The 26,180-nt window shown below is 41.7% G+C and overlaps 5 protein-coding genes and 1 non-coding gene across 7 annotated transcripts in view; 3 read left to right on the forward strand and 3 right to left on the reverse strand.

Moving 5' to 3' along the window:
* Positions 1-844, reverse strand: part of LOC139210166 (voltage-gated purine nucleotide uniporter SLC17A9-like) — a 6,539-nt gene extending 5,695 nt beyond the window's left edge. The window contains exons 1-3 of the mRNA XM_070840151.1: positions 799-844; positions 720-750; positions 80-277 (exon numbers count right to left, since the gene is read on the reverse strand). Coding sequence (XP_070696252.1) covers positions 80-277; positions 720-750; positions 799-844 — 275 coding nt within the window. The remainder of the gene's footprint in view (positions 1-79; positions 278-719; positions 751-798) is intronic.
* Positions 845-1,238: 394 nt separating this feature from the next.
* LOC139209830 (glucose-induced degradation protein 8-B homolog) lies at positions 1,239-5,072 on the reverse strand. 2 transcript variants are annotated; one of them, XM_070839698.1, is made up of 5 exons: positions 4,936-5,072; positions 4,485-4,612; positions 4,171-4,367; positions 3,609-3,806; positions 1,239-2,870 (listed from the first exon to the last, which is right to left on the reverse strand). In XM_070839698.1, the coding sequence occupies exons 2-5, from the start codon at positions 4,603-4,605 to the stop codon at positions 2,697-2,699; spliced, it is 690 nt and encodes a 229-aa protein (XP_070695799.1). In that variant the 5' UTR covers positions 4,606-4,612; positions 4,936-5,072; the 3' UTR covers positions 1,239-2,696. The 2 variants fall into 2 exon arrangements, with proteins under 2 accessions (XP_070695799.1, XP_070695798.1); XM_070839697.1 differs by lacking the exon at positions 4,936-5,072 and having other exon boundaries at positions 4,485-4,632.
* Positions 5,073-7,500: 2,428 nt separating this feature from the next.
* dnajc5aa (DnaJ (Hsp40) homolog, subfamily C, member 5aa) lies at positions 7,501-9,363 on the forward strand. The gene is made up of 5 exons (XM_070840061.1): positions 7,501-7,558; positions 8,441-8,563; positions 8,660-8,873; positions 8,980-9,151; positions 9,260-9,363. The coding sequence occupies exons 2-5, from the start codon at positions 8,454-8,456 to the stop codon at positions 9,361-9,363; spliced, it is 600 nt and encodes a 199-aa protein (XP_070696162.1). The 5' UTR covers positions 7,501-7,558; positions 8,441-8,453.
* Positions 9,364-13,599: 4,236 nt separating this feature from the next.
* Positions 13,600-18,522, forward strand: LOC139209318 (tumor protein D54-like). The gene is made up of 10 exons (XM_070838967.1): positions 13,600-13,666; positions 14,559-14,597; positions 15,280-15,395; positions 15,491-15,639; positions 15,898-15,945; positions 16,410-16,511; positions 17,400-17,426; positions 17,857-17,892; positions 18,014-18,062; positions 18,156-18,522. The coding sequence occupies exons 1-10, from the start codon at positions 13,600-13,602 to the stop codon at positions 18,225-18,227; spliced, it is 705 nt and encodes a 234-aa protein (XP_070695068.1). The 3' UTR covers positions 18,228-18,522.
* Positions 18,523-19,113: 591 nt separating this feature from the next.
* On the reverse strand, positions 19,114-19,185 carry trnae-cuc (transfer RNA glutamic acid (anticodon CUC)). The gene has a single exon. It is a non-coding gene; the product is annotated as a tRNA-Glu (tRNA).
* Positions 19,186-19,630: 445 nt separating this feature from the next.
* On the forward strand, positions 19,631-21,814 carry ppdpfa (pancreatic progenitor cell differentiation and proliferation factor a). Its single transcript, XM_070839523.1, has 5 exons — positions 19,631-19,787; positions 20,814-20,918; positions 21,076-21,153; positions 21,248-21,341; positions 21,443-21,814. Exons 2-5 carry the CDS (start codon positions 20,864-20,866, stop codon positions 21,546-21,548), a joined length of 333 nt encoding a protein of 110 aa, XP_070695624.1. The 5' UTR covers positions 19,631-19,787; positions 20,814-20,863; the 3' UTR covers positions 21,549-21,814.
* Positions 21,815-26,180: the final 4,366 nt, after the last annotated feature.

Consider the following 26,180-nt stretch of genomic DNA (forward strand, 5'->3'; position numbering starts at 1 on the left):
CCTGCAACTGTAAAGGAACAAGCATCACATGAAGGCAATTAGCTTGTTGTTTGAGTATATATATATATATATTGCTTACTTGTCACTGGCATGTCCTCCCAGGATCTGTGTCACACAGTAACCCCAGAAGAAGCCACTCAGAACCAGCCCTGAATCGATCTTGCTCCAGTGAAAAGAGGTTGCCATTGACACGGCACAGATCGGCATGGTCATCCTGGCACAGTAGAGGAGGGAGGTGCCCATGAACAACGCCAGGATCCATTTTCGAGCCAGAGACCTACAACCATGAATGGGAACACTCGTTGCAACAATCAAACTGCAACTGAAGAGCAGGGCAAACACACACCCAGAGGGCTGTGTGCCGGAGCAGTGATGTCAACAGTGGACCAGGTCTAAGTCTAGTCAACAATTCAACCTTTGTGGACCATCAGTGTTTAGTCTTTAACGACAATCAATCCAATCCAGTGGTTGTTGAGATATACGAGTTAGGATTTGTCAGAATTTATCATGGATGTTCTAGTAAATTCCTTTCAGTAGGCTATATACATCAAGGCAGCCCAGTATATGTTTCAGTCAGCGAACATGGTTTACATTCGGCTCATTTTAAGAAATCATGTTACCAAGTAATGCCGACTGTGATGACATGAAGGTTATCTGTACACATTCTTACAACCCCAGTTTAAGCCCAACTTAAAGAACCTCACTGTGATCCGTCTTACCTGGGCCACAGGTTTTGATAATCAGGCTCCTCTGGGGTAAATTCAACAGCGGTATACATCTTACGATCCAACAGAGAGCCATTGCAGCCATTCCTACCGTCTCCTGATGTGTGCTTGCCAGCCATTCAGAGATCACTGGTGTCTTCTCTGTGGCGGTGCAGCTCTTCCCAACTCTCTCATGTCCTCAGGCGGACCGGCCAAACAGGTAAAACTTGTTAGAACAGACTTCAAAATGAGCACCTACCTGTGATTTGCAGGACAGGGGAGACAGGTCTCAGAGGGGGTTTTATCAAATATACATTTTGCATATTTGCCCACAAAGACAAAGGTTTCTTGGTTGTTTCAAGCGTTTAGTTTTTAAAACCATCAGATTTTTAAAGTATAATCGAATACTCAAAACAACCTTCTTTGGAGTAACTCCACTCAGATGCACTAGATATCATGGAACTTCCTTTAACATTTGCATACATCACACACCCTCTACTCAGAAAAGAGAAACACAGCTTGTTTATGGTTCACAAAAGTTTTGTTTATTTTAATAATTGCAAATCTGATCTTAAAAATGTTGAATAATAAAAGGGATGTGAGCTCTCTGGGTCTCAGCATTTGTCAAAGCCAATATCTATGAAGACAATACAACCTTAAAAGAAATTAAGGAAGGACAACTAGCAGCAAGGTGGTGGTTGTTGGGTTTTTTTTTTTTTCCAGAAAAAGTAAATAAACCAAACAAAATAAACAAGCACAAGTGTCTTTCCTCATTGGAAAAAGAGATACACTTACATGCAGTTAAAGTGAAAATACTAACGGCTTTAAAAGGGGCAAAATGGACAGCGATTTCTGTGACCATTTTTAAAATGCCTGTTCAAAACGTCAACGCTTCTGTTATCATTTGTCATTATCATTAATTACCAAAACAAAGCCAATGAACAGTGGAATCGGTTCCAGTCTGACGTTGCCATAATTGGCGCCGTCACGCAATCGCTTGATCCGACAAGCGGCATATAAATACTCCGGAAATCAGCCGGATCGGCTGAGCGTTTTCGTGACCTCCACCACTTTAAAACGTAAAAATAAGCGTAGCCATTTGGACTATGTCGGGGGCGGTGCAAGCTATAGGCGACTATCGGAAAAGGTGGCTAAACTCAGTCAGAAGGCCATCTCTGATTTTAACCTGTCAGTCAGGACGTACTTCACCCTCTCAAACACACACGTGAAATGATCATTTTGCAAGGCAGTTCATCCCATACACATACTGTAAGGGTAGAATCACATTTCTGAGAGCAAATGGTTGATTCGATAGCAAATTGACAAACATCATACTGCATAAAATCATAAAATATATTAATTAAAACTATATTACATTGATAAAGTGTATTTCCATTTAATTGAAAAATACTCACATTTTGTGTAGGAAATTTTAAACTAAATTTCTGATTTGAAACAATCTAGACTCTTGCAGTGTGTCGCTTCAACCTAAACATATCCTCACTAAAATCATGTGTCCGTGTTTCAGAGTTTAAACCAATACTGCTGTACTCCCGTCCATCCTGGGGAGCCTAGCTTTTGGCTGCGCACACACACACACACACACACGCGTGCCGCAGTTTTAACATTGTTCATTTATACCATTAACTTTCTTTCTGGCAAAATAAAGTCTCCGTGGGGGAAATGGTCACAATAAATAATACTACTGGCTTAGGCTTTAGAAAGACAAAATACAAAACAGCAAGTTTAATTTTGTTGTCTCCAAGATCTGTCTAAAAATCCAGGATCAGTATTTAAACTAAATAATTTCTGTCAATTTGCAAATACAGCAATTTACAGTTTGCACAATGAGTCGAGTCTTACCTCTCATGAATGAAACATGAAAAACAATGTAGCAATTGTTTATACATATATGTTACCTGGTTGTCACACAGTCACTGACTGATCATAAATTAAGGGAAAGTGGAAGGTGGTTGTTCTTGTCTGTTATGTTCACTTGGGGTCCTCGATGGTGCCAGTGCTAAGGTCAGTCATTTTGGGATATTTCACCTTCTTCTGGTCCAGCTCGTTCTGTGCCCACAGCAGCAACTTCAGGAGTTTAGCCAGTTTGGGCGTCGACTCCCTGTTTTCATAGTCCAGCACAGCTTGGTTCACCTCACTCCACACCTGTGCATCAAGATGTGTTGCAGGCAAAAACTAGTTAAAAAAAAATCTTGAACAATTGTTTATAGCCTTGATTCACTGTGTTCTTAATGCTTACGTGCAGTCTGATAAATCGCTCACACCTCTAGCAAGAATTAGGTCACTTCCACTTTACGTGCTCTCACACTTTATCACTTTGGTTCATTTCAGACAAACTGCTGTGTATTTGTCTGTTTAGTTCAGATTTTGCAGTCTGCTGTAAAAAGCGGTCAACTAAACTCTGGACCACCTGACAGGGAGGGTCCCGGGCCCAAATGGATTTTTTTTTCTTGAATTTAAAAACTGTGCTATTATATCCATCTGCTGATTGTCAAAGGTTCCGGAAGAGATTTTATAAAAGCAATCTGCATAAGGTCTGCATATGTTTATGTTAATCACTATGTAAAAATGTGGTGACGCCAGATGACAGTCACCAAAACTGTGCAATCAGTTAGTTTGTGAGCGTCAGTCTGTTAAATCTATTGCTTACAGCTCTTAGTTCATTTGTAAAAAGGTAGTGTGAGCAGAAATAAAAGGGACGGGAATTGAGATATAAACAAGCCAAACAAAAGACACATTTTGTAATGTCATGGTGATAAAGGGCAACAATATTTTCCTTGGTCTGGACTAAATTACCCAAACTTTAGGTGTAAAAGTGTTCTAACATTGCTGTAAAAAAAACCAACAACATTTCAATCCATTTATTGGGCTAAACCAGCCTACCTTTTGCCGCTGCATCATGTTGAGCAGGTCTCCGAAGGGTGACTCTTCTGGGTTGTCAAAGGCCAGCAGGGCTAGCGTTCTCTCCATCTCTGTCAGGCACTCCCGGCTCTCCTCCCCTTGTTCAGCCAACTGTGTCTGGGCAAACTCCAGCGCTGACTCAGTCTCCCTTAGCCTGATTAACTCAATCAAATGTTGCTGCTGCAAGAGGGGAAACAACGTGCAAGCAGTGGATGGTGAAGTTCAAGCTTTATCTAGATTCAGAATATATTCTTATTTAACCAGGAAAGATAATATAATGTCATCACGTACAGTGGCAGCCTGAGTTATTACCCACAGGTGATGGAGGGAGTTAAATGTTGATTAACATTTTAACCGTTCTCATTACACCGGTTCTGTGCCTTACTCTCACTGATGTTAAGATGTGTTCTTGTTCATTTCCAAAGTCTGTAAAGTTCCCCCAATGAATCTCAGGCTTAAATCTTTTGTTTGTGACACACATAACTTGGTAGCAACTCAAAATCAGACCTACAGGTGGTGATTACCAAGCTCTGCACAAACGTACCTGCAGGTGAAAATACAAGTATCGATTGGTGTCGAGCAGCTCCGGGTGTAGGCTGTTGATGAGTGCAATAGCTTCCTGTATCTGTCCTTTCAGGATCATCTCTCTAATCTTTATTCTTTCATCCAAAGAGTCCAGGTCCACACTTGGCTCGATCCCTGACTCCATCCTGAACTTCTCTGCCGCCTCTTTGAACCCCTCTTGAAGCATGTGAAACAGATACAGACAGAGACAAAGACGTTAAGGATACTTATGAATGATGCAATTTGTACCAGATGTATATTCAGCTCAAAGTGTCGTCAAGCTGCGCGCCTCACCTGTCACCAGGTAATTCATAATGAGCCGGTTCATGTCCGCCCTCTGTATATGAACATTGTTTAACTTGTCCATCCACTCTTCTTTTGTGATGTCTTCTGGCTTTTCAGCATAACTCATCATTGGGATCCTGGATAGTGGAAAAGTCATTGGAAACGTGAGCAAGACTGACACAGCTTGGTCACAGTTTGTACCTACATGAACAGTAGCGTTACAACCGTGCAGAGATATTAAGGATTTAACGCAATTAAGGACAACGTACACCACTGACAAAAATACTAAATTAATACCAAAACAACATGTATGATATTTATTCGCTTAAATTGCGTTTGAGTGCTTCTCTGCGTTGCTAAAAGTGATTTGGAGATTCTCCGAGGCTTCCAAAACAAACCCATCTCCTCCTGGGCAACAGCGCTGGCTAGTTAGCAAACTGTGTGCGTCTACACAACCTACCGTGCAAACACAAGGTCCGGCGACTATCCGTTCCTGCGAGGGCGTGGGAGGACAATAACCAAACAGAAATGCGAAGACTTCTCCGTGCTTTAACCACAATAAAACTGTAAACTGCGGGTACACAAGTGAAGCTTTTGGCGGCTAGCTAACTAACCAAGCTAAAGCGGTAATCTCGCGATAAGAGCGTCGCTCCGGCTAGCTCTCTGATTGGCCGGGGCGGTGACGTCACGGTTGCCGAGGAACAGTTGGAGTCAGCAGCAGACAAATGTAGTCTGCTGAGAGAGCTGCTGTCTGATTATCTATACTCTCCATCTATATATGTGTGTGTCTATATATCTGTTATACACATCTCTCCCTCTCTCTGAGCAAGTTCATGGGTAAAAAAAACTGAATAAGATGGAGAGACGAATGCAGATGCTTCCATACAGATTCACTGGATGGTTTCATGAGGATGGATATGGGCTGAATTACACGCCCAGGCCCTCACACTGACCACATCTCAGCACTGCTTAACATCTTATTAACCAGCTGCTGCTGCCCCAGCGCCAAACCAAAAGATTTACTGCATGTCATTTGGTTTTAATGAGTTTGATTATTATTTGTTAAATTCGCTGCAGAAGTTACACCACTCAAATCACCCCGGGTGGGGGTCTTGCATTATTAGCTAATCTTGTTACTCTCTCTGGCTAGGGGGGCCTTGTAGTTTCATTATTTTAGATTTTTGTTGTGCTCACATGGTGCACTGTCTGAGGTAATGTATTTGATAAAATCACAACAAACTAATGTAATGCTTTCAACACCATCATCCCACAGACCCTGGTGCTGAAACTCTCCACTCTGGGGCTGATTCCCTCACTGGGGAACTGGGTCCTGGACTTCCTGACCAACAGGCCGCAGACCGTCAGGATCCACAACACTGTCTCCTCTCCCATCACCCTCAGCACTGGCTCCCCCCAGGGCTGTGTGCTAAGCCCCCTCCTGTTCACTCTGCTGACATATGACTGCTCTGCGAAAACACCAGAGCTGTCATATAGTGAAGTTCGCGGACGACACAGCAATAGTGGGACGCATCACCAACAACGATGAGTCCGCATACAGAGAGGAGGTGGAACGCCTGGTGGGTTGGTGCAGAGAAAACAACCTCTGCAGAAGAAAATCAAGCAGATGGTGGTGGACTTCAGGAGGGACAGACAACCCCTCCCTCCTTTGCACATCGGAGGAGCAGCCGTGGAAGTGGTCTCCAGCTTCAGGTACCTCGGGGTACGTCTGACCAAGGATCTCACCTGGAGCTGCAACACCTCCCGCCTGGTCAGGAAGGCCCACCAGCGTCTCTACTTCCTCAGGAAGCTGCGGCGCGCCGGACTGGGGAGCTCAGTCCTGAGGAGCTTCTACCAATGTGCGGTGGAGAGCTTCCTCAGCACCAGCATCACTGTGTGGCACGGCAGCTGCTCTGCTGCAGACGGGAAGGCTCTGTAGAGGGTGGTGAAGGCTGCACAGAGGATTGTAGGGAGCGGCTTACCCACCACCACGGACATTTACACTAGCAGATGCAGGAAAAGGGCCACCTGCATCATGAAGGACTCCACCCACCCCGCACACACCCTCTTTGACCCTCTCCCCTCAGGCCCCAAAGCAGGACTCACATGTCAAACAGTCTGTGCATTTGTTCTCTGCAGTCAAAGCCAGATAAAAAGGAACCTAAACATATGTTCAACATACATGAAAGTTTTTTATTTTGTGAGATACATTTATTTGCTCTCTGGTGGAAAGTGAATTTGATGAACAGTGAATATGAAGCTGGAGCTAGCTTAGCTTAGCATAGAGGCAGGAAACAGGGAGAAACAGCGATCCTGTAAACAAAATCCACATCTCTCAAGCTGAACTATTATCTTTTATGTTTAATCCATACAAAACCTGTTTAAACCCTTAATTTGCAGTCTGGACTATTCACTTCCTGGAATCTCTCCTGGTTAACTGGCAGCTGCTCAGGGCCTAGAAACATAACCTCCATAAAACTGTACACTGACGTTTTTTACATTTCAACTTGTGCACAGATCTAAAGAATATATAATAATATAGAAATACTGCCAATTCATTAATGAGCTTGGGCTGGTATATGTTTTTTGTTACCATTTGACCAGCCAGGCACTGTCCTCCTGTTTCCAGTCTTAATTGATGCACAGATATGATATTGGTGGCCTATTGATCAGTCTGTCTGTGGAATAAATGTGTTTCTTAAAATTTTACTGACGTGATCTGTCTGACATAACACCACACTTTCTGCAATTCTATAGGCTAAATTTTGCTCTCCCTCTGCTTGGCACAGATATACATGCACGCCCTCACGTCCAGCATCCTCAGCCCATCATCCCAGTCCTGCTGTGTACGCGCACGTCGCGTCTCAATGGGGGCAGGGGAGGGAGGGAGAGAGAGAGAGATGGGGTGGGGGGTAATAGGGGAGGGGGCGGGGCTAACGTAGTGCTGCAGCTGTCCATGGTTGCGTAGTGGGAGCCAGAGAGGGTCCGGGTACGTGCGAGATGCAGCCATAGTCACGCTACACTGTCAGAAAATTATAACCTTCCGGAATCGTTGGTTTTTGCAGCGCATCAGAGCCGACTGAAAGGTGAGCCCGAAAGGTTGCAGTTCGATTATTTATTTATCCACCGGGCACTGCCCCTTGCCCTTGAAAATTACTGCTGACGATCCATCCCTGTCTTGCATCAAGAACAGGCCAGGAAGCAAACCAACATGGATGCTGTGCGCTATAGCAGTGCTGCTGATGATGCTTGCACAGAGATTATGCTCCCAGCATCGCATCCACAGAGTCTAATCCTCCCTATAGAACAATTTACTGCGGGATGGGATTCGTATCAAAGGGGAATTTGACACATGTTCGTCAGAGTAGACTGTTTTTTGGTTAAAATGTTGGGGGTGGGGGAAAGGCACACAGGGCTCCAAATAGACCAGTGGCTGTTCGTTTGTGTCAAGATGACACCCATTTGGAAGCAGCTATATGCTCAGGAGTGATCTTTCCTATTTGCAGCATCAGTTCAATCCATCCTTTGCTCTTGCACCATGGTTGGCTGTGTGGATGTCAGAGACTGATTTACTTACAGCAGCAGAGACAGTGAACGGTCCTGCCAAGGTGTCACAGTTACAGTATTATCATACAGGAATTTACATCGTTGGTGCAGTTAAGCTGAAAAGCTGAGAAAACCAAATGAGTGAAGGGAGATATATATATATACATTATAAGATAATCCATACGCCGTCATGTCTCTTTGACTTGTTTTCCTTATGTTTTAGAACAGATTTGGGTCTTTCCACATGTAGCTTGTGCAGGACAGTTTAAACGGAGACTACTGGAGCAGCAGTCAGCAGGGTTCAATCCTACGGGCCTCCCTTTAGTTAAAGGCCTGACATTTTTTGAACAGATTTATGGTCTGGTCTGATCCGGTCCTCTATGGAGCATGACGTGCATTTAGGTTTTGGTTTCTGTTCCCAGGACGTGAGGCATCATGGCCGAGCAGCAGAGGCAACGCTCTCTGTCCACCGCTGGTGAGTCTCTCTACCACGTGCTGGGAGTCGAAAAGGTGGCCACATCGGATGATATTAAGAGGTCTTACAGGTGAGGCACCCCTCTGTGACTAACTCACACAGGTACCACAGAAACGTGCTCTTTGTCAGTTTAATTTTATGGTCTTTTTGACAACTTTCTACACAGGAAACTGGCGTTGAAGTTCCACCCTGACAAGAATCCTGACAATCCAGAGGCAGCCGATAAGTTCAAGGAGATAAACAACGCGCATGCAATTCTGAACGACCCCACAAAGCGTAATATTTATGACAAATATGGTTCTCTGGGACTATATGTGGCCGAGCAGTTTGGAGAGGAGAATGTTAACACTTACTTTGTCCTTTCAAGCTGGTGGGCGAAGGTAAGTTTGAGTGACCGCTCGGACCGATCACTGTTCGCTCTGACGATGGTTGTACTTGCTCACACGTTGGCTCTCCTCTCCCTCCCATGAATCTGCTTGTCTGCAGGCTCTGTTCGTATTGTGCGGCCTGGCCACCGGCTGCTACTTCTGTTGCTGCCTGTGCTGCTGCTGTAACTGCTGCTGTGGACGGTGTAAACCACGGCCCCGGGAGGGACAGGACCCGGAGTTTTATGTGTCCCCCGAGGACCTGGAGGCTCAGCTGCAGTCCGACGAGAGAGGTGAGACTGAATCACCTGTGCCACCACTCCCGTTTTGAGCTTGTGAGAGGGGTTTTTAAGCGGAGGGGGACGCAAAGGCTGAAAATGTCGTCTCTATTTGTCAAGCAGAGGCTGGGGGCGACCCCATAATGCTGCAGCCATCAGCTACAGAGACAACCCAGTTAACGTCGGATGGGCACCACTCCTACCACACCGACACCGGCTTCAACTAACCCTCTGTTCCCGTCCATCCTGGCCTGCGGTCCTGCCTGCTTCCCTGCTCCACCTCAGTGAGATGAAAGAAATGGGCAATTCATCTTTCCACTTCAGAGAGAGAGCCGTGCTCAGAGAGGAGAGGGACTAGTAAGCATGGCCCATGAAAGGAACTAATGAAGTCACATCCCTTACACCCCTCCCTGATTGGTCCTCAACTTAACCACCCCCCCCCCCCTCCCTTCCCAGTGCGAGAAGAAAAGAGAAACAGCTAAACTGTTTCCTTTTTATTTCTTCTTTTGTATTTCTTGGCCTTTAACCACACAGGTCGCCTAACCCACTTTTCCCCTCCTCCCACGTTTTGCATCATGGTGTAGCATGCACTGTTTCTGAAACATGGTCTCCAGATTTTCTTTAATCCTTAGCAGCATTTTTACTTTGCAAGACTCATAATGTAGGTATGTGCAATATGTTCAAATGAGTACAGCTGAGGAGGAGGAGGAGGAGGAGGAGGAGGAGGAGGAGGAGGGGGTAAAGTTTACGTGATATTTTATGCTAAAGGGAAGGAGAGCCATGGCTCAGGGAGGCGCTGATTAGAGAGGCGTGTATGTTTGCCGAGGTGGTTGGTGCCATCATTAAACCTTCAAGAACAGAACCGTCATATATTAGTGCAATTTTTACGTCTCATTCACAATCAGTGCTGTTTTAGTTGAAAATGCCACCTACCGTTGTCAGACCCACAGAACGTCTTTGGCCTGTTTTTGTCTCCCCACCGAGTGTTTTTGATGTGAATCATGATGTTGTTAAGACACAGAGCTTTATTTTCAGACAGTGTTTTTTTCATATATGCCTGCTGATGTAACATTTGTACTTTAGTTATTAATTAGTGTCGGCTTTTTTCGATCCCCTGCCTCAGCTTTATTCCACCTTATTCCTGCAGGGTAGAGACTACTTCCCTGTCTTTCCTGCAGCACCAAACAGGCTGTCATGATGGTTATTTTCAAGGTAACTTTTATATTGGTTCACAACTATGGCAGGTTTCAGTAGGTGGATTAGTTGTTGTGTCGTGATTTTATGTCGATCTATTGTTTTCGGCCAAATCTAACAAGAATTTGGAGACATTTTATTTTTCATTTGTCTAAAGTTTGGTAAACCATCTAGACTATTAGAATAATATGATTAATTGCTGCTGTCTACCCTTTTTTTGTTTGTTTACACCAATAGCAAGAATACTTTATTTCAGAGGTGTCACATGTTATTGAGGCCGAAAGATATTAATTTCCTGCAGTTGTTGCATTTATTTTTGTTTACTTATTGATTTTGTGCTGTATGAAGCCAAGGAGCTCCCGGGAATCCAGACAGATCTCTAGCAGCAGCAGCAGGAGCTCTGGTTCAGAGGGTGACATGCTTTTAACTCTGAGCTGTCTCGAATATGTTAAGTAGTAAATGTGATGTGGAGAAAACATGTCACACTCTTCATAGTTGGGAGATAAAGCTGACATGCGGACAGTTTAGGTATTTTCATCATGTTTTTAGTCCTTGTGTTTTTGAACTGAAGTCTGATGACTCTGACATTTTGTCCAATGCTGTGATCGTTTATCATTGTTGACTTTTTTGAATCCATGTAGAGTAAGAAGCTCATACGGCATATCATCTGTGAGCCAGTGCTACAGGCAGCTCCAAGTGAAATCACTCTAGATTTTTCATACTGAATTTGCATATATTGCCACACGTTTGCAAATTGCCATAAATTGCCATGAACATCTTCGCCACTCTGTCAGTTTCATAACTGCTGATAATGTGTTTTAATGGTTTACAATTGGTGAGCTCCTGTTGCCCACCCTCTGCTATTAACGGTATGGATGTTGACCTCTGTGGCCCTCGTATGATGTTTCCTGTAACCCTTGATGAAACATAGATGTTCCTGTCATGGCTTTTTCATTGAAATACTGAAAAATGCTACTGTAAATGTTCTAAGTTGAATGCACTATGTGTTTAAAAAAACTATAATGGATCAATGATCAGGAAATTACTCCATAAAAAGACAACATAGTATATAGTGTAACTATAGTGAAATGGTTATATGATGCATTTTTGGACTTTAATTTATTTCATACTTTGTCATGTTTCAAATGATGATTGGCTATAATTTCAACTGGTATGGTGTTGTAATGTAACCATGAAATTTAGCAAGGAATGGTTTAACGGTTAAGGTCGCTTGTACATACACTTGACCCATATAAAGTATAAACCTTAACGTTTATGTTGTAGCATGGTAATTGTGTGTCTGGAAGAAAATGTGGATCAATGATCTGATTTGCTGTTGTTGAATAAATGTTCCTGAACATTGTGTCCGCATCAAATCATTTCGGTTATAGTGACGCCTTCAGTTTGTAAAGTTTCGAGAAGGTTGGCTGGATTTATGAAGGCTATTAAAGAATGATGAACACAAAATAAACCATAAGACATGCACATGGGCGCCAATAAGAACATATACATCATGTGTATCATGTGTTCTACTTAGAAATGTTACATACAGCATGAATGAATTTAATATAAATAATTTATTAACTTAATCAACATTTATGTTCAGAATGTGGCACATATTCCATATGTAAAAATATTCTAATTTATAGTTAATCACACTGCACCCCTTATAATTTATAATGTTCTTGGCAGTTAAAGTACCACAATATAAAAACACTCTGCTACAAGTAAAAGTTGTGCATTGAAATAATGTAATGAAATGTACTCGATGTATTAAACATGAACACGTCAGTTTTAAAGCACAGGCCCCTCTGACTGTTATACTATTATATGTTAGTTTACTATAACTCATGCATTCATGTAAAAGCAGGATTTTACTGTCACAGCTCGTTCAGGTGGAACTCATTTTAACTGTTTTGCATAGGATTGCAACTAATTATTTCCATTGCGCATTAAAATTATAATTATTTTCTCTCTTAATTGTTTGACTGTTTGTAGTGTCACAATGCTTGTTTTGTCCAACTAACAGTCCCAAACCTCAAAATTATTAAAAATGAATTAAACTTATTAAAGTAATTAAAAAGTTTGTACGGCTGGATCCATGAAATGCTTTTAAATGAAAAACTCCTTAACCAGTTATGAAAATAGTCAATAATTTTCAAACGGCTAATCGATATATTGATTCATCCTTATAGCGTTACTTGTAAATGCTATTTGGTAGTTTAACTTGTACAATATTTAATATATTTAATATTCCTTTTTAATGTGACATAAGTTCTACATATAGGCTACACTGTTGCCCATAAAGTTGGAATAAAATGTTTTTTACCTCTTCTCATGAAATGATTGTGACAATGTGATTTATTCTTGATAAATAAAGTGTATATCTTCTCAACTTTATTGATTAACTCTTCCAAACATATCACAGTGAAACTTAAACCACAATTAACCTTTACAAACTGTGTATTCAGGCTTTAACAAAATTGGGGGTATTGAACAATTATTCCAACTTTATGGGCAACAGTGTATTTGAATCCAAAAATCTTAGCTTGTATAGTAATTAGTTACTTTTAACATGATTGTAGTGGAGTAAAATTGTACAATATTTCCCTCTAAATTGTAGTGGAGTTAAGTGTCATGAAAAGAAAAGCCTCAAGTAAAGTAAGGTTCCTGAAATTTGTACTTAAGTGTGATACTTGAGTAAATTTACTTCTTTACATTCCACCACAGTACACTGTAGTAATGTAAGAAACCAAATCTGGGGTCACACACACATTCCTATTATTAAACCCACATCCTAAATGAACAAATTATCTTGATTTGCTGCTGTTTTGTTGTGTTTCTCAGTGTAACATGATCTACTGCTTCAGTGACTCCGGCTCTCGTCACAACCACAGAAAACAAGTGGTGGAAAATAACCAAGTATATTTACTCAAGAACTGTACTTGAGTACGATTTTAAGGTATATTTCCATTTCCTGCTACTTTAAACATCTACTCCAGCACATTTTATCGAGAATCATTGCACTTTTGACACATTTGTCTTTCACCACTGCAGAAAACTAAAAACTTAATTTGCTGCTGCAGGAGACTAAAGACTCTGCAGTGTGCCTGCATGTTTCACCAGCAGATGGAGACAAGGATTTCATTTGACTAACTTATTGTTGGGTGCTAATTATGAATGAGAACACACAAATGAAAAAAAAAAATTACATTGAAATGTAATTTCACTCTTTTAACCTTAAATCCAGTTGTCTTGCTGTGCCAGGTATGCTGAAGCTAGAGTTAAAAGGGGAGACTGTACATCCAGCATCAGGTGCTTTACATGAGCTTCCAGGTGAGTGAACTGACCCACTCAGGTTTTCTGTATGAAGAGATTTCTCCAGTAGAGAATTAAAATAGGTTAGAAAGTATGTCATCAGCTCATAAAAGCCCACATGTTGAATACTACCTCTTCAACTAGTGTTATCGGTCATATATTTCTCACTTATCTACACATATAGTTATGCCACTTGTTTAGGCTGCTATTCACATTAGGATTTTACATTGGTGTATAAATCATAATTTTATATGATACAATATATATAAAACAATGATATAGTATATAATGCAGTGCAATCAGTTCCACTTCGAGCAGTTACAACATTGAAGCACCACTAACATATTAATGAATTAGTGAGAATAAAAAGATAGTGTGAAAGTGAAAACATTAAGTCTATGTGCACTATACTATAGAATATATATAATCTATCTGCTGATGCTTTAATTACATTTTGCTGACAAGACTTCTGTACTTTTACATTAAGATTCTGAATGCAGGACAGAAATATTTTACATTGTGGTATAATATTATATATATATATATACCTCAGAAACTGCAGACAGGAAGTGTTTTTGCACAAAGAAAATTACATTGCCAATTAATTTTCTGTCAACCACCTCATCAAATAATCGACTAATTGATTTGTATAAACTATTACTTTCATTTCTATCAACACATCATATGACGTAATCTCTTTCTGTGTTTTGAATGCAGACATCTTAATTTGTAAATGTAGTGGAATAGAAATGTGGTCTGAGTGTGTGTGTGTGTGTGTGTGTGTGTGTGTGTGTGTGTGTGTGTGTGTGTGTGTGTGTTCAGTGTGTGAGCAGCATCAGTCCCAGCCTCGGTGTGTGTGTGAGTTGCTCTGATCGGATGGGGACAGCAGGCTGCTACTAGCTACTGTGAGGACACTCCGCGGTCAAAGGTGCAGCGATGAACCGACCCGGTAAGACCAGCTCACAATGCAAGTTTCACGATACCGTAAAATTAACTTTCACAGCTGTCTCGGTTAGTTTTCGTCTGCAGATAACCGAGTTTCTCGTGTCTTTGTGCTGCTGCCTACGCTGCTAGCGTTAGCTCCGTCAGCAACAGGTTAGCTGTTAGCCGGCTAGCTTCAGTTAGCTTCAGTTAGCTTCAGCTAGTGAAGTTCAGCACTGAGGACAGCTCCGGCTGTCTGTGTGTGTTTACTCTGTTACTGTCATTATCACTGTGGTTTTATCTTTATAGAAGATATAAAACCAGCCTGCTCCATCTGTCACTGGTACCAATAACTACTGGAGGCTTAAACTTAGTCAACAGTACATCTGATACAACCGTTACTACGTGCTATCTCATATATTTATATCTATTTATATCTATTTACAATTTCCCCTCATGCCTCTTTACAAGGTGTCAGGGTCATGCATTAACTCCTATAGAAAATAACATTACACTTATATATTTATATTAATTAATATTCACCCACATGCTGTAATCTAAGGGTCTCCTATGTATTAGTAAGATATATACTTGATCCTTTTTACTATCTGTCTGTCTATCTGTCTATCTATCTATCTATCTATCTATCTATCTATCTATCTATCTATCTATCAACCTAATATTTGGTTTATTTGCCCGTGCTTTGGAAGGTTTTGGAGGGGCTTCTTCACCCGTGAGCTTCCCCACCAGGATAACAGGAAATGGATGCCCTCCCTCAGATCTAACAGAGGAGGATTTAAACGATCTACAGATTGAACTTGCGAAGGTGATGCAGCGTTTGTGGGCTATTTGCAGAAAATGTTTAATAAGTTGCCTCTCTATTTATTGATGAAGCCGTTTTTGTGTTTTTCTCCCACGTAGATGGAGGATGAAATTCAGACCTTGCGGCAGGTGCTTTTGGTCAAAGAAAAATATGCAGCAGACATCAGGAGGCAGCTGGGTATGAGTCCTCTCAGTAACATCAAGCAGAACCTGTCCAAAGGATGGCAAGACATCCAGACCTCTTCCCCGTAAGTACCTCCTCATGACAACTGAATGTTTAGACTGGTCATTTAGGTCTGCTGGACATTTAAAACTCCACTACGCTCCTCCATAGTCATACCTGCTTTAAGACACCCAGCCTCTCCACTGGTAGAACATTTGTCACGCATTACCTCAGTGTGACATGGTTACATAACCACTGAAAGCACACACTAATGACTACAGACTGCCGTGGTCCCTGTCTTAAAACGGGGTAATAATCTGCCAACTTGTTTGTGTTGTTTCAGATATCTCACAGCTTCTGCCACTTTGGACGACATCAGCCAATCCAGCGCGTGAGTGTTGCTCATTATATTTGCATCACATCCTCTAAAAAAAACATGTGCACTACGTTTCATGGTGATGGGGTTTCCCAGTGATTTTTTTTCCTGTGCTCACATGTTAAAGAGGGATGTCTTCTCAGAAACAAGTGATGGGATTTTCCAGGTCAAATAGGATCGGTGCCCTCTTAATAGCCTTACAGCCTGACTTAGCACAGGGAGCAGTAGTAATAACAGGCAACAGCAGGCCTGGCCTGAAGTGTTTGTTTGAAAGCCAAATACGTGGCCATGACGTCTGTTGTTAACTGTTTAACGGTTGTTGTTAACTGTTGTCAAATGTTGTTGTGAGTGTGTGTGAGTTCGTTCCCTTCTGATGTCTGTATGTACTCTCCTGTCTGCTAAGCGTCACATGTGTGTTGGCAGTATTGTGACTTTCCTCGAATCAGGTTCTGACATCTACGACTTGTTTCTGTCTGCAGATATTTGAGGACACGGGAGGGTCTCTCTCATGCAGGCCAGGTGACATCTTCTGCACTGTCCAACATGGGCGTGGTCATCACCAGGAGACTGGCAGAGATGAGGTACCCTCAGGACTGCTCCGGCACCTCCCTCCTAATTTCTGACAGGAAAAAGTCTAATTATGGTTTCAATCTCGTATGATAAAGAAACGGTCAGTAATCAGTCTTAACAAACCAGAATGAGCAGAAGACATTAGCGGGAGATAGTAGTCTTTGTTCTCCGTGATACGCATGATAAAAACACCAAACTCTGCATGTTAACTGTGCAGAAGCCACCACTGAGGTGCCCGGTAGGGAAGGCTGTATTTGGCTAATTCAGCCAGGCAGATGGATGGCACTAGACCAACAGGGAGTCACAACAAGTGGACAAAACATCAGGAGGATGCTTTAAAAGGCAAACTGACGTTAATGTGGGCAGGGTGGCTGGGTCCAATCTCAAACTAATACATTTAACACATACTCTTAAGACAAAAGAATATGACGTCACAATATTCGACAACGCATTTATTTTCAAAAAAAACCCACCTGATTTTGTAAGTTTTATTTGCCAAATTTTGATTTGATTAGTTGAGAAAGTAACATGAAGCACAGACGTGTTATTTAGCATCAAACTGATAATCTGTAGGTCTGTGCTATATTGTGATAAATGTCTCGTTATCTGGATATGAAATGAACTATATCTGGATATGAGACTTTGGTTGTATCACACAGCAGAAAGGACGACTCAGCCAAGTCCACAGTGGCCGAGTGTTTTCAACTCAAAGAGGATTTTGAATTTGGTGTTTATCTTTACGTTCGAAGGCCTCCTGCCTTGTGTTTTTGTTTAGCTAGTGATCAACCATGATCCAATCACAGTGGTACATCTCTACGTCTCATGAGTCTGTTGCTGTTCTCCATGTGGAGACAGAAGCTGCTGTGACGTTAACTGTGTCTCTGTCTTTATCTCCACAGAGCTCTGCCTCTTCCGAGCCCACCACGGTAAGACCCGAGAGTGCTGAGGCTGCACTCAGCTCACTGTGCTGAAGCTGAAGAGCCCGTGTGTGTGTGTGTGTGTGTGTGTGTAACTTTAATAAACAATGAGGAATTTCTAAAACATTATTGGGGATCTTCTCTCACTGCTTCACAAAATTATATTTAAAAAAAAAAATCATTTTCATGTGATTTGTTTTCAAATGTATTAGATTTTTGGACTTGTACAAAAAGTTTATTGGACATTTTATTATTTGACAACAGTTAATCCATGATGAAAACAATCTTTAGTTGCAGCCCCACACAATATATATATCTATATATCTGTTTTATGCTGTTACTGATTCTGTATGCTCTTCTTGTTTTTAAGCCTAATTTGTCACTTTTAATGCTCCAGCTCCCTTCCCTCTACTGTTCTCTCTGTCTCTCTCCCTTCCAGCTCCATGAGCCACACCATGAGCGTGCCGGCAATGAGGTAAAACACCCTGAGTGTTTGTCACTGCAGCTCATATATTTTCCGCCTGCTGCCGTCTTTGCCTGGTTTAACAGAATAGTCACAAATGTTCGGGGTAATTAGTCCACACATTTCTCCGCAGACATTCCTCTACATTCAAGTCTTTTGAGGACATGGTCGGCAGCGTGAAGGTGAGTTTGTGAAAGCGGCAGGCGCACAGTGCACAAGGCGTTCTCACTGTGTGTGCGAGTGTTGATCAGCTGTTTCCTGTCTGGATCACACAGGACAAGATGAGCAGTACTCTGACAAGTAACGGAGACACCTCTGGGTTTGAAAGATCCCGCCACACCACATGAGATGGACCCGTCTGACACATCTTCATATCTTGTAATGAAAGACTGTTACCTTGCCCCCTTTTTTCCATGTGTTTCATTATCATTATTATGTCTGATTAATGTATTAATACAGTGTGACTAATAGTACGTACAGTATTAATTGCAATGGAAAACCTCCAACTTAAACTTCAATGTAAAAATAGTCTTTTAATATGAGAATATGTTATATTTCTGCATGTTGGATGAATCTAATTTAACCGTTATTTATCTGGAAATGTGAGTGCACTAAATCCATTGGAATTACTCACAATATGCATTCATTGACATTAATTGTGACATTTACAAAGCCGAATATCACTGACATAAAGTATTTTTGTACTTGAAGATTTTTCAATTAAAGTCAATTGAATGGTGTGTGGACTTTTCTCACTGATGTTCACATGAGTGAATTGAATATACTATAATATAAAATTCCTACTGTGACAGAAAATGTCAGTAAAGTCTAGGCTGCTGTGGCCTCGTTTGTTCATGGAGCCTTTGGGTGGCGCTAGATGCTACAAATTTATCAACAGTTTTGCTTTGCAACAGGGGAACTAGAGGTGAGAGTCCTCACTGCTGTACTTAATCCACCTCCATTGAAAGCAAAAGCTGAAAGCTCCCCAGAAGAAAATGCTTTAACTTTAGTACAGAAACATGAGGGTCGAGGTTTAGCTTCACTGTCACTACATAATAAAGGCTTGTACAGAGACATAGTTAAAGCTGCCTTCACACAGAGAAAATGCAGACACAGAATCATTTATACTTATACACGAAATTAACACGTTGACTTAACGGAAAAATTATGGATAGTGTGTCTGTGGGTCAAAACTGAAATTGAAACAAACTTGGTTTGACACAAAAAGAGTCGTTCCCTGACCGGGAATCGAACCCGGGCCGCGGCGGTGAGAGCGCCGAATCCTAACCACTAGACCACCAGGGAAGGCTGAACGCTAGAGGGCTTGTTGTGTTATTGTGTTGTGTTGTTAATACTTAATTGAGTTGATAAACCGTTTTAACGCTAATTCAGACCCTTGACCCTTCCCAAAGCCATCTATCTGCTTATTCACGGACTTCAAAACGCTCTGCTGAACTTTCACAATAACCGTAAGCGTTATTAGTCAGTTAGCAAACTGTCCGTCCGGTTAAACAGACTTTGGGTCTGTTCCTGCAGCTCTGAGACATTAGCCAGCTAAACTAACATGGAGCTGTGCCTGAGTCTCTGCCACCAGCGGGTTAATCTCCAAAGCCTCCTTTTATCTGGTGTCACCGAGTCCTCACCGACCAGAACAAACGCACGTTCCGTGTCCTCGCGCAGCCGCAGACCCCGCCCCGTGTCAGCCCAGCGGCACGCGCCGCCGGGCCACCCTATAAAAAGCGGGTGTCCTGCAGAAACAGGACAGCAGCAGAGCAGCGACCGAGAGGGTCACCGTAGACAGTCCGTCCACAAATGGGCCATCAGTAACAACCAGCACCTCCTCCACTTCAGGCCATCCGCACCTTACAACCGCAGCTGGTGCCAGCAGCAGCATCCTACTCCTCAAGGTAGGTCACAGCTCTGCTCCTCTCCTGTGTGTGTGGACATGGATCAAGTCAAAGATATTACACATTAGTTTATTAGGCAAAGAGGGGTTCAGGTTTCCTTCTCTTCTCCTGTCTGCAGCACAAAATACAAAGGTAGAGTGCTGTTCTTCAGTTACATCCACAGGTGTCAATTCTTAATATTCATTTCACATTTTTAGAAGTGCATATAGACTGAAAAAACTAATTAGAAGGTAAAATTGGCCTCTGGCTGCTTATATAAGTGGTGTGTTTATCTATTTGTCTGCTCCTTGAAATCCCCAAAGCCACCTGCTGCTCACCTGGTCTTAATCTTTACAGCCTTCAGCTGGTTCTCAGGTTGATAACATACTCTGCTCTCTAAGTGTCTGAAATATGGCTCAACTATAATACGTGTTTATTCTTGCATGTTTTATAATATTCACTATCAATAAATGCTGAAAAAGTTAAGCTATAGTTTTACTTTTCCTTTAAAACACACGCACACACACACACACACACACACACTAGTAGCTGGGACGTTTACCAGCAGCACAAATATGTTCTCTATGGGAAGATCTCTGGGAGCCAGCTTGTGCACGTCGCTGTCCAAGTTCAGCTGGACATGTGGACAAAGTCCGACACACACACAACCACACACACTCTGGTTATTTGAGCCACGGGAAACCAGATTCTCAGAAGCAGCTGCTTCTGCTTTATCACTGCACAGGAATGGAGCACAGAGGGCGTGAATGCATGCAGCAGACATTTCCCTGACAACGGGTCCTGAGTGGCATGTTGTTCTGGTTATTCTGTCAGAGCGGATGTGCTTTCTCACCTCACGTCTCCATCAGTGCTCCTTAAAACAGTCTAAAAATACGCACGGGCAGAATGCAAGAGATAAAAAAAGATACAGCAAGACAAAAATGGAGGGAAATTAGATGATGCTGAAGAGACAACAGCTCCACTTTGTTGTTTTATTTCTAGCCTAATAACACAACGGCCACCTATTTTGCTCTGTCTCTCCTCCAGGTTACCATTTTCCATCTTTAAAGCGGTTTTTCCACCTAAGGTCGGAGAAAATGGCAGCAATTCCATCAAGTGGCTCCCTCATCGCCACCCATGATTACTACAGAAGTGAGTCAGACCTGGCCTACATGCATTTATATTGTATTCATTTCAGAGAAGGGCAAACGCAGGATGACATTTTCTCTCCTGTGGAAGCCCGTTGTTGTCTTTGATAAGAGATCCTTGAGTTTTTTTTTCACTGAAATGAAGCGTCTTTATCTCGCAGGGCGCCTCGGGTCCGCCTCCAGTAACAGCTCCTGTGGCAGTGCGGAGTACACAGGAGAGGTCATTCCACACCACCCAGGTACGGGAAAAAGGACACGGTTTTATTGTGAAAGTGTGAAAAAGTCAGAGTGTTCCTGCGCAAAACTGTTTCAAATTCATTTTGTGCTTTGCAGGACTTCCAAGGCAAGACTCTGGCCACTGGTGGACCTCGTTTTTCTTCGCAAAACAGAACCAGTCCGGCATGCAGAACGGCTCTGAAAGCCAGAGGTGAGAGATATGATATATATGTGTGTGACCACAATGTTCATCAGTTGCCTCTGATTTCCGGATTCAGTGGAGTAAAATTCTAACGTGTGTTTGCGTTGCAGGAATGGAACCTACTCACTGGCCAACGGTCAGGTGACCTGCATCGCCAAGGAAATGGTTCTGAAGAGACAACAAAGCGAAAGCAGCGAAAATGGGAAGTCTGATTAATGGACGCCTCCACCGACGTGACTCCCGGACTCCATTCCCTCCCCCTCTTCCTCCCATTGCTCCCTCACCCTCATCTTGCCACTCATCACCGCGATGAAGATGGAGATGATGATGGTGCTCGTCACCTTTGAGTTAGCTGAGTTTGCTTTTCATATTTGCCTGTGTATAGTATCTTTTTATTATGACCAACAGTTTTAAAAAAAAAAATCTAATGTAAAAAGTTTTTCATTTTATTCTTCTTGTGACTTGACACTGTTAATAATAATGATAATAAATAAAATGCTTCCAGTCAGAACTTGAGTCTTACATTGTATTGTTTCCACACAGCTGTTTTTAGCCTTTACAGAGAGATTGTTACGTCTTATTATCATTCATGGAAACAAAGTGACATCAGTGTTTCTAAATGAACCTCAAATCTTCAGGTGATTCACACAGCGGAGCAGCTGTTTTATAACTGTGAGGGAACACATGCAGCCTACTTAGCACACTAATCTGTTTAGCTTTGGCATGATTAGTAATGATTCATTCTGTTGTTAATACACCTTATGTCATGCCTCACCTGAGCGTGAATGTGGGTCAACAGCTTCTGGACACATGTAGGACAGTTATGAGGGTTTCACACAGCAATTCTACAAACGTATAAACCAGCGTTCATGCCGTCCTCAAAGCAGATCTCCGGTCAGTTAGAGGTCGCTGCTGCCACATACCTGCTCCGTAATAACTGCACAGCATAAAAATAAAATCAGTGCTACTTGTACTGGAATTGTTTTAAAAGGCATGTTTGAAATGCCACGGGACACTGTTGACAAAGATTCAGTCAGATGCAGATTCAGTCAGAAAAAAACCTTTAAATGCTCCCGGTTTCCAAAGTCAGAGCCATAACTCACCTGTAAAATCAGTCTTTGGTGTAATTTTCATGTAATTTATCAGAATTTATTATTGCTCAATTCAATTCGGTTGGCTTTATTGGCATGAACGTTTTAGAAACATTTGCCAAAGGATCAAAAAATATAAATGAATAGATAAAAAGGGAAATACAAGCTATTATACAATAATAGGACATTCAAAATGACGACACTGATTGACATTTAAATTGATTTTGAACCTTTGAAATATCGTGTGTACTGTACTGTGATGCCATGGTTACCTGTCCAAAGGTTCAATAAATGTACTGGTTCTCTGAATCAACTATTCTGTGTAATATGTGGAGGGACAGTTTGCACAATGACAACTAAGAATAGCTTGAACAAAGTCTGGTTACAGTCCAGCTCTGCTGTGAGATAATCTGTTCCTGTTCAAACAGGAAAGTCAAACAGCTCCAGTGCTGCATGTGAAGAACTTCAACTCACATACTGGGACAAATATTTTGGCATCTAAAGGACCAAAGACATGATTCATGCACTCTAGCCAGTTAAAAAGTGCGTGATCTCTACAAAGCTGCTCTATTCCTGGCAACCTATCAGAGGAGCACTTGGTTCTAAAGCTGTCCTGTGATCCCGGCCAAGTTCAAACACTCACTCGCGTGTCGCACCAACGACACCAGAGTCTCCCATCATGCATGTCTTTTTATAATATTACAGAAGGTTACTATGTGCAAAGTTGACAGAGCTAGATGAAGGAAAGATGCCCAAAATATTTGGATAATATAAAAACGACACTAACACTACAACGAAAGCGCTAAATAGAGGGGAAACCTAGCCGAGAGAGGTCCTGCAGAAAGGAGCAGGATTTATCCGGTTGAGCTCTGACACTAAAGTCCAAAAAGTGTGTCTAATTTGTGATTTCAGAGTTGAGAATCTGCCTCAACGATCTGCAGTTTGTCGCGGAAAGTAAAACTAAGGGAACTTAGTATAAGGAGCCGTCATTTAAAGACTGGAATACAATAGGAAGAGCTTCTATGACCTACTACAGGGAGGGATTTTAACACATGCTTGATTTATGAGTCACGGTTGATCTCACTGACCACAGATTGTCTTTAGAGGAATTTTAAATGTTACAATTTCATGCAGACTGAGACCACGTGGCGTGACAGACAGTCATTTTTAATGGGGCATTTTCAAACGTGAGTGCCAAAGAGGATACTGTGTCAGTGTCACGTTTTGCCCCGCCAAAGCGTTTTAGTGCAGGCGCGTGTGTGAGGTCTTAGTACCGCAAACAATTACCTGTAAACTATTTTATTTGGAGCTGTTTGCTGTGGTGTTTGTTTATTTTTGCATGAATTATTATTTTGTCTTTCAGTTTGTTTGGTTTTGTAGAGCTGAAACGCTATCCTAATTAGTATTGATAATTGATCATTAGACCATAATTAAAATAATGTGCCAAGCATGTGCTGGTTGCAGCTCCTCAGATGTGATGATTAGCTCCTGTTCTTTGTCGTACATGATAGCAAACCGAATATATTTGGATTTTTGACATTTAACGACACTGCCTTGGGCTCTGGGAAAATATAATGAGTAGCCTATTTTTCACTGCTTGCTGCCATTTTATAGACCAAACAGTTAAGTGACTGATTGTGAAAAGAATTAGCAGGTTAATAAATAATGTGAGTTTAGTTGAAGTTAAATGTTTCAAGTAAGTTCCAGTTTATTTGCAAACCATTAAAGAGATGAAGGTGAAAATAAGAGCTGGATAATAGGTTTATGGGGGGCAGGTCTTCACAATGTGCAGTGAAATATAAATTTAGCTTGGATCATATGTCTTTGACACACAATTCTTGGGTCAGAGTTTTTTTTAAACCATGATCTGCAGTAATTGCCAACAGTCAGTGGAAAATGTTGTCAGCGCTCCTCTGCACCTCATGTGCTGCGCATCAGTTTGCTGAGAGATGAATGGGGAATCTGGGGTAAAGGCCGCTGGCCAATGAGTCTGACTCAGCGCTGCCAAAGAGTCCATGCCCCGGACGCCCACAGAACACACAAGTTCATACAGCACAGATAAGAGGAGAGGAAGGTCACATCTAATTCCCAGTACTGACAGACAAGGTGCACGGTTGGCCCAGGCTCAGGTGTCATCAGGTCTATATTTGATCAGCAGCATGAGCAGAGAGCGTGGACCACCGAGCCACTGAGAGGCTACGTGCCTCCAAGGGGCTTTCACTGTCAACACAAAAAGTTGCACGTTGTGAAAATCCCACCGTGACTGATTTCCTCTGCAGGTCACAGTTGTTTATTTGCGTTTCTTATCTCAAAAAAAAATGCAAGTGCCGCTCCTGTTTATATGCAGCTGTGACTTTGGTTAATGTTTTTTTGTTTCTTTGTTTCTTTTATTAACACTGCAAGTCAAGTTGAAACTTGCAGCGATGAATATGTTTGCTGAGCAGCAGAGAATTAGGTCTAAGTATATCTGAAAAAAGGCAAGGATAGTTAACTAAATTATTCTGTATAAATAAATACAGATTTCGGGACATGGTCAAAGGGTTGGATGAATGAGCCGCCTATGGCCTCTATTTTGTCTAACTTTTCAGCAGAAAATAAATCAGGTCAAATTAGTTGTATCTTGACCAGCTGTGACATTAAAATGCAGCACGCACATGAATGCATCACTAATGATCCAATAATAGTCTAGCTAATATTTCAACACTCACAGGCACTATTTCTCTGTGTAGTGAGTTCTTAATTTAGAAAATTAAATGTATGAATTTTGCATGTAATACTTCTGTGTTTCTGAGCATTTTTACAATACTCCCTCCAATGATTTCATAGAATATAATGTATGCTTACAGATTACATTTACCCACCGATATATAAATTAGTTTAAATGATCTATATACGCAGTATTGCATCAGTAATAATAATCTGATAACACTCACAAAGATCATATTTCTGCACTTTACTCTCAATGCTTTAAATAGATTTTTTAAATGACGTGTATTTCTATTTCATTGCCAGACTTTTACTCAAAACTGAGTGTTTTTTCAATGTATTACTACTTTTACCAAAGTACAGGACCTAAATACTTCCTAAATGAATACCTAAATACCTAAATACTAGACTCCATGACTGTCTGTAGTTTCAAAATATGTTTCTATCTTTGTAACTGTGTTTTAAATTGTACCGTCAGGAAAAGGTTTAGATCGATCTGAAAGAGAAAATGAGGAGTTGGTTGTTGTTGTTTTTGCACTGTGTGGAAATATTGACTTTGGTTTGATGGGACACAGCGCTTTCACATGGGACACGTGTTTCTGAAGCCAGCTGTAAAACTTCCCAGACCTGCGTGAGCCGAGCCAAAACATCTGACACCATCACTTCTCCACTTCCAGTCTGAAACCATAACTGTTGGTTTGATGTTCTCGTTGTTGTTGTTTACTAACTGTTGTGTTTTTCTCTTCTTCTGTATACTCTTGTGGACTCTGTGTGTGTTTACAAGATGAATAACTGTGGACTTTAAGTTGCTCTTTGACTGGTGATACTTTGCTTCTTCCTGTCCTGAAGCTCGTTGTGTCTAATTTGACAGTCGTTGTGTACTTACTGCTCGTCTTAGAGATGCTTTACTCCAACTCCTGTTGATAGCAGAAGTAATTAATAGTTAATAGTTCATTTTAATGTCTGTTTTCTGTGCACTTTAATTTCAGAGGCGGTTTGCTCGTTTCACTTCAGTTCATAACGTTTAAAAATGTTGAGCTTTAGTTGAGTC

This window comes from Pempheris klunzingeri, chromosome 11, assembly GCF_042242105.1.
Source record: "Pempheris klunzingeri isolate RE-2024b chromosome 11, fPemKlu1.hap1, whole genome shotgun sequence".
Taxonomy (NCBI): Eukaryota; Metazoa; Chordata; class Actinopteri; order Acropomatiformes; family Pempheridae; genus Pempheris; species Pempheris klunzingeri.

Coding starts and splice junctions, on each gene's coding strand:
- ppdpfa (XM_070839523.1), top strand. CDS start 20,864: ATGGCAGCAATTCCATCAAGTGGCTCCCTCATCGCCACCCATGATTAC. Junction 20,919..21,075: donor CACCCATGATTACTACAGAA/GTGAGTCAGACC, acceptor TTTATCTCGCAG/GGCGCCTCGGGTCCGCCTCC. Junction 21,342..21,442: donor AACGGCTCTGAAAGCCAGAG/GTGAGAGATATG, acceptor TTTGCGTTGCAG/GAATGGAACCTACTCACTGG.
- LOC139209318 (XM_070838967.1), top strand. CDS start 13,600: ATGCTGAAGCTAGAGTTAAAAGGGGAGACTGTACATCCAGCATCAGGT. Junction 17,427..17,856: donor CCTCTTCCGAGCCCACCACG/GTAAGACCCGAG, acceptor TCTCCCTTCCAG/CTCCATGAGCCACACCATGA. Junction 17,893..18,013: donor ATGAGCGTGCCGGCAATGAG/GTAAAACACCCT, acceptor ATTTCTCCGCAG/ACATTCCTCTACATTCAAGT.
- dnajc5aa (XM_070840061.1), top strand. CDS start 8,454: ATGGCCGAGCAGCAGAGGCAACGCTCTCTGTCCACCGCTGGTGAGTCT. Junction 8,564..8,659: donor GATATTAAGAGGTCTTACAG/GTGAGGCACCCC, acceptor CTTTCTACACAG/GAAACTGGCGTTGAAGTTCC. Junction 9,152..9,259: donor GCTGCAGTCCGACGAGAGAG/GTGAGACTGAAT, acceptor TTTGTCAAGCAG/AGGCTGGGGGCGACCCCATA.
- LOC139209830 (XM_070839697.1), bottom strand. CDS start 4,632: ATGACTTTTCCACTATCCAGGATCCCAATGATGAGTTATGCTGAAAAG. Junction 4,368..4,484: donor TATGAATTACCTGGTGACAG/GTGAGGCGCGCA, acceptor ACATGCTTCAAG/AGGGGTTCAAAGAGGCGGCA. Junction 3,807..4,170: donor ACTTGTATTTTCACCTGCAG/GTACGTTTGTGC, acceptor CCCCTCTTGCAG/CAGCAACATTTGATTGAGTT.